The sequence below is a fragment of the Solanum pennellii genome, chromosome 1 (genome assembly GCF_001406875.1).
Source record: "Solanum pennellii chromosome 1, SPENNV200".
Classification (NCBI taxonomy): Eukaryota; Viridiplantae; Streptophyta; class Magnoliopsida; order Solanales; family Solanaceae; genus Solanum; species Solanum pennellii.
Genome location: NC_028637.1, coordinates 26,920,327 through 26,926,249, shown reverse-complemented (window position 1 = coordinate 26,926,249; position 5,923 = coordinate 26,920,327). Strand labels below are relative to the sequence as shown.

General features: G+C 41.5%; 1 protein-coding gene across 1 annotated transcript in view; it reads left to right on the top strand.

Moving 5' to 3' along the window:
- Positions 1 to 5,132, top strand: part of LOC114074926 — a 10,374-nt gene extending 5,242 nt beyond the window's left edge. The window contains exons 4-5 of the mRNA XM_027913187.1: positions 4,247 to 4,677; positions 4,869 to 5,132. Of these exons, the coding sequence (XP_027768988.1) occupies positions 4,247 to 4,677; positions 4,869 to 5,132 (695 nt within the window). The remainder of the gene's footprint in view (positions 1 to 4,246; positions 4,678 to 4,868) is intronic.
- Positions 5,133 to 5,923: the final 791 nt, after the last annotated feature.

Sequence of the window (5,923 nt, the reverse complement as noted above, 5' to 3'; positions counted from 1 at the left end):
AACAAATCATCAATGCGAGGAATGGGATACTTGTTCTTAATAGTTACCTTATTCTGTTGCCTGTAATCTATGCACATCCAAAAACTTCCATCTTTCTTCTTCACAAATAAAACAGGAGCACCCCAAGGAGATGCACTCGGTCTAATAAAACCTTTACCTAACAATTCCAGAAGTTGGGCCTTCAACTCCCTTAACTCAGCTGGAGCCATTCTATAAGGGGGAATGGAAATGGGGCGAGTACCCGGCTCCAGATCAATACAAAAATCAATATCCCTATCCTGTGGCATACCAGGAAGGTCTGCAGGAAACACATCCAGAAACTCGAGGACTATCGAAATAGACTCAATCGAAGGTACTTGGGAAGTATCATCCTTGAGATGTGCCAAGAAAGCTAAAAAAACCCTTACTAACCATTCTCTTAGCACGAATAAAAGAGATAATATGTGCTGGAGTGGAAATATAGTCACCCTCGCACACTAGCGGATCTGTCCCAGGCTTGGCCAATGTCACAGTTTTAGCATTAAAATCTAAGATTGCAAAATTTGGAGAAAGCCAAGTCATACCCAGAATTACATCAAAATCAACCATCTCTAGAATAATCAAATCTACATAAGTATTGCTCCCCACAAATGTCACAAGACAAGACCTATACACCTTCTCAACTATCACAGACTCACCCACAGGAGTAGAGACACTAATAGGCATGTCAAGCAAATCACAATGTAAATCAAGACCAGTAGCAAATGAGGAAGATACATATGAAAATGTGGATCAAGGATCAAATAATACAGAAGCCATGCAATCACAGACCAAAAGAGTACCTGTGATAACAGCATCAAATGTTTCTGCTTCAGGCCTCCCGGGGAAAGCATAACAATGGGCCCTATCAGTTGTCTGTCCATTGCCCCTACCATGTTGTGCTGCAGTAGTTCCAGCTTGCCCGCCACCCCGACTGATTTGGTGACCACCATTACCTTGGCCACCACGTCCTCCAGAATGGCGGCCTCTCCCACGACCACCTCTACCTCTAACTATTCGGGGTCTGTACCTCTATTTTGGACAATACTCCCTAATATATCCAGCCTCTCCACATCCATAACAATTCCTGTTGTCAAGCATAGGTCTTTGTGAAAAGGACGAAGTCTGGGGATAACCTCCAAACTCAGAAAAAGGCTGACTGGGCTGCGATGGACCCCCAGCTAAAGCCTGCAGGGAAGACTGAATAGGACGGTTTGGGTAACCTCCTAAACTCTGCCCTCTGGAGTAAGAACCACTAAACTCACCTCCCTTACGGAACTTCTTAGATGTTGACGCTATGGTGAAGTCGTCTGGCTTCACCCCCTCCACCTCTATCACAAAATCCACCACTTCCTGAAAGGATTTTGCTGCTGCAGCTACCTGTAAGGCTGGGATCTGCAAATCTGACCTCAATCCTTTCACAAAACGGCGAATCCTCTTTTGTGGACTGAAGCAAAGCTGTGTGGCATACCTAGATAGTGCACGAAATTTAGCCTCATAAGCAACAACAGACATCCTGCCTTGCTCTAGGCTCAGGAACTCATCTCTCCTCCTATCCCTCAAAGTCCGGGGTATATACGTCTCCATAAATAAGCTAGAGAATAATGTCCAAGTCATAGGTGGTGCCTGTGCTGGTTGAAACTCAACATACGACCGCCACCACATTTTGGCATCCCTCTGAAACTAATAGGTCACAAATTCAACACCGGATCGTTCTACTATGTCCATCTTATGTAGCAGCTCATGACAATCAACCAGAAAATCATAGGCATCTTCAGATTCAGCACCCTTGAATACTGGAGGTTTTAACTTTAAGAATTTAGTGAAAAGTTCATGCTGATCACTTGTCATTATGGACCCTGTAGTCAATCGAGGAAACGTGCCTACTTCCAATGAGGCATCCATGCGGGGAGCCACAGCGGCTGCATGTTGTACCCCCTGAACCTGAGGTGCTGGTGCAGAAAACACTGGAGGTGTCTGGCCCTGATCAGATAACCCGCTAAGATAAGTAAGAACCTGATTAATCATCTCTGGGGTAGGCTGGGGTGGTAATTCCTCATCTTGAACCTGCTCATTTTCCCCTTCTTCACCCTCTCTCACTACCTCATCAGTCGGTGGAGGAGTCACTGCCCTATTACTAGCTGGACCAGGTGTTTGTCCTCTACCTCTAGAGGGCGTCCTCCTGCGACCTCTACCACGGCCTCTTGCCACTGCTCCCCCTCGAGTTACAGCCCCAATGGTTGGCTCAGACGCACCCTGTCTTGCCGGTGTTGGTCTTGGCACAGTTGTTGCTCTAGTTCTAACCATCTGCGAAATAGAGTGAGGATGTCAGATACCAATTTGTATCACCTAGATACCAATTGAATCCAATTAATAGCACGAAAGAAAGAAAGAATGGAGTTTTCCTAAAGTCCTATAGCCTCTCAAAGAAAAGTAAGGGCTTCTCCCTACCGTTCCTCAAGAGTCTACTAGACTCGTTCTAGTGTGATGAGACCAACGAACCTAACGCTCTGATACCAAGTTTGTCACGACCCAAAACGAGTCGTGAGTGGCACCCACACTTAACCTAATAGGTGAGCGAACCAACAAATCTAAACCCCAACATTTACCAATAGTTTTCAACTATAAATAACAGAAATAATGCGGAAGATCCAAAACTTATTATTCCCAAAATCTGGAAGTCATCACATCAAGAACATCTATCCTCGAATTACCAAGTCTAAGAGTATTTAAGAAAACAAAATAAGTAAAAAGATGGTCCATGTCCGAACTTCAAAGACATCAAGACGTGAAGGAGAGAATCCAGTCCGAGCTAGGAATAATAGCTCACCCTGAGATCTGATGTGCTGGAGACTGGCTAGAGCTGGGGGCGAGTCGAAGTCGATGGTACACTTGCTGCACTCCAAAAAATAACAAAGAAGAAAAATACAAGTTGGGGTCAGTACAAGGAACACGTACTGAGTAGGTATCATCGGCCAACTCAAAATAGAAATCAGTATATATTAAACAATAGTATAAAATCAACTACAATACTTAACAGGTAGCAATCAATAAACACATGAACCATTGACAACAACACCATAATAGGTACACCCTCAATCACAACATCAAGCACACCTATGAGGACTGAGGCCTCCACACCATACTCATTTGGACAATAGGTTCTTTGAGTTTGAGTATATTAAGTTAATTCAAGATTCCTTTCCTTTAATGTTATAGTGTCGGAACGTGACACTCCGATCCCATAATACCGTGTCGGAATGTGACACTCCGATCCAATAATACCGTGTTGGAACGTGACACTCCGATCCAATAATACCGTGTCGGAACGTGACACTCCGATCCAGTTATCTCATCATTTTTATTTCATCAAGCCTTCTTTATTCAAGGCGTCATTTTTAATAGAGAGGATTCAAGATTAGAAATTCAACACTCTCATAATTTTAAGCCAACCACAAACCACACAATCAAAAACATACAACCACACAATCAAGTACATAGCAGACTTTACAATATCATTCAATACATATCAATTGCTATTTAGAGTTTATCTATCACATAGAAATAAACCATAACCTACCTCCACCGAAGAACCGAAATCAAGAAAGCTACCTCTCCAATGCCTTTGCTTTCCTCAATGCCTATGAACCTTTTCAATCTCAAGTCTAGGTCACTTGCATTCTTCGTTCGTTCACGCTCTTCTCCTCTTTTTCTTTTATTTTTCTTCTACATATTCTTTTTACCCTAATTATCATATAATCAATTATAAAAATTGATAAAAGTAACCCACTATTAATTTTATTGTTATCTCCTTTAACCACCAACTAAATAAATTATTACAATTACCCCACTAATTTCATAATTATAATTATGAATAGTCCAAAACACCCATTTAAAATTTTAGCGGATGTCTGACCAAGTCGGGGTTACGCTGTTTGTGACGGTCCGTCGTATCTACGACGGTCCGTGCTGCAGGTCCGTCGTGAAGTTCAGAGATTCAATCCCAGTACCCAGATTCCAAGAGTTGAAGTGTTTTGGAACGAAGACCCTCGACGGACCGTCGTGCCTATGACGGTTCGTCATACTTGCCGTCGAGGGTACTGAAGAGAGCAGCAGAAGGAATTGCGCAAGTATGGGACGACGGTATCCATGACGGTTCGTCGCGTGGTCCGTCGACCCAGTAAGTTTTATATCAAAAATAATTCTACTGCTCAAACCGACTAAATAGGTTGTTACACTTCGACTTTCAAGGCTGCACAACCTCCAGCTAGGGGTGGTGCACAGAGTGGTAGAGGTGGTTCTTACTCAGGTAGAGGTTGTTCATCTTCTGGTCGAGGTGGTGGTCGTGGAAATTCACAATATGAGGGAAGTCGTTTTCACTGTTATGGTTTTCTGGGTAGGACAGAGGCTGAGGCTTCAGATGCTGTTATCACAGGCATTATTCTGGTTTGTCATCGACCAACTACTGTATTTTTTGATCCAGACTCTACTTATTCTTATGTGTCCACATATTTTGCTCCTAGTCTAGATATATTATCTGAGTCTCTTGATTTGCCGATACATGTTTCTACTCTTGTCGGGGATTCTGTTGTTTTTGATTGGGTGTATCGATTATGTATTGTTACCTTGATGGGGTATGCCACTCATGTAGATTTAAAGGTATTATATATGATAGATTTTGATGTGATTCTTGGTATGGATTGGTTATCTTCTTACCACGCAATTATAAATCGCCATGCCAAGATAATCACTTTAGCTATGCCTGGAATTCCTATAGTAGAATGGAGAGTTCTCTTAGTCACCCTCCTAAGGGTTTTATATCATTTCTCAATGCTCGTCAGTTGGTATAGAGAGGATGTTTGGCTTACTTGGCACACATTCGAGATACTAATGTTGAGACTCCTATGCTTGAGTCTATTCTAGTGGTGAGTGAATTTTCAGAGGTAGTCCCTACCGATTTGCCAAGTCTTCTACAAGATTATGATATTGATTTTTGTATTTATGTGGAGTCGGGAACTCAGCCTATTTCAATTCCTCCTTATCATATGGCATCGTCTGAATTTAAAGAGTGGAAGGAGCATTTGAAGGATTTGTTGAGCAAAGGTTTTATTTGACCGAGTGTATCTCCTTGGGGTGCTCCAGTTTTATTTGTGAAGAAGAAAGATGGATCAATGCGTATGTGTATTGACTATCGACAGTTAAACAAGGTAACCATAAAAAAAAGTACCCGATACCTCGTATTGATAACTTATTTGATTAGTTGCAGGGTGCTTCAGTTTTCTCAAAGATTGATTAAAGATCTGGCTATCATCAGCTGATGGTTAGGGCGGAGGATATCCCTAAGACAGATTTTAAAACACGTTATGGCCATTACGAGTTTTTGGTGATGTTTTTGGATTGACTAATTGATACGCTCAAACTTGCTTCTCAAATAAGAAGTAAAGCGGTCGTGTCAAGTAAATAACCCAACTAGTGAGGTTGGGATCGTTCCCACGAGGAAAATAGTTTAGACTTAACTTCAATCTATTATTACTATTGTTCAGTCAATTAATTCCTTCAAAAGCAAATATGATAAAAGGTGGGTTTTTTTTATTTGTAAATAAATGAAAATAACTAGCGAAATTAAAAGAGACAACTAACAGCTACAAATGTTGGAGTTTAATCAATTAATAAAGGTAACTAGGGTTTACGTGTTCCCCACAGATTCATAACTTGATAATTCTAACGATAACAATTCTTTCCTAGTATCTTGCATGCAAAGTGATAAGTTATGTATTTCTAAATCCTTGGTCCGGCATCTAGAAAATTTTACTACGCACCTTGGTCCGGCTACGTGTGTGCTATACTAACCCTTACCTTTACCTCATATTAAGCATCATATTCGATATTTGACTATGTTATTACC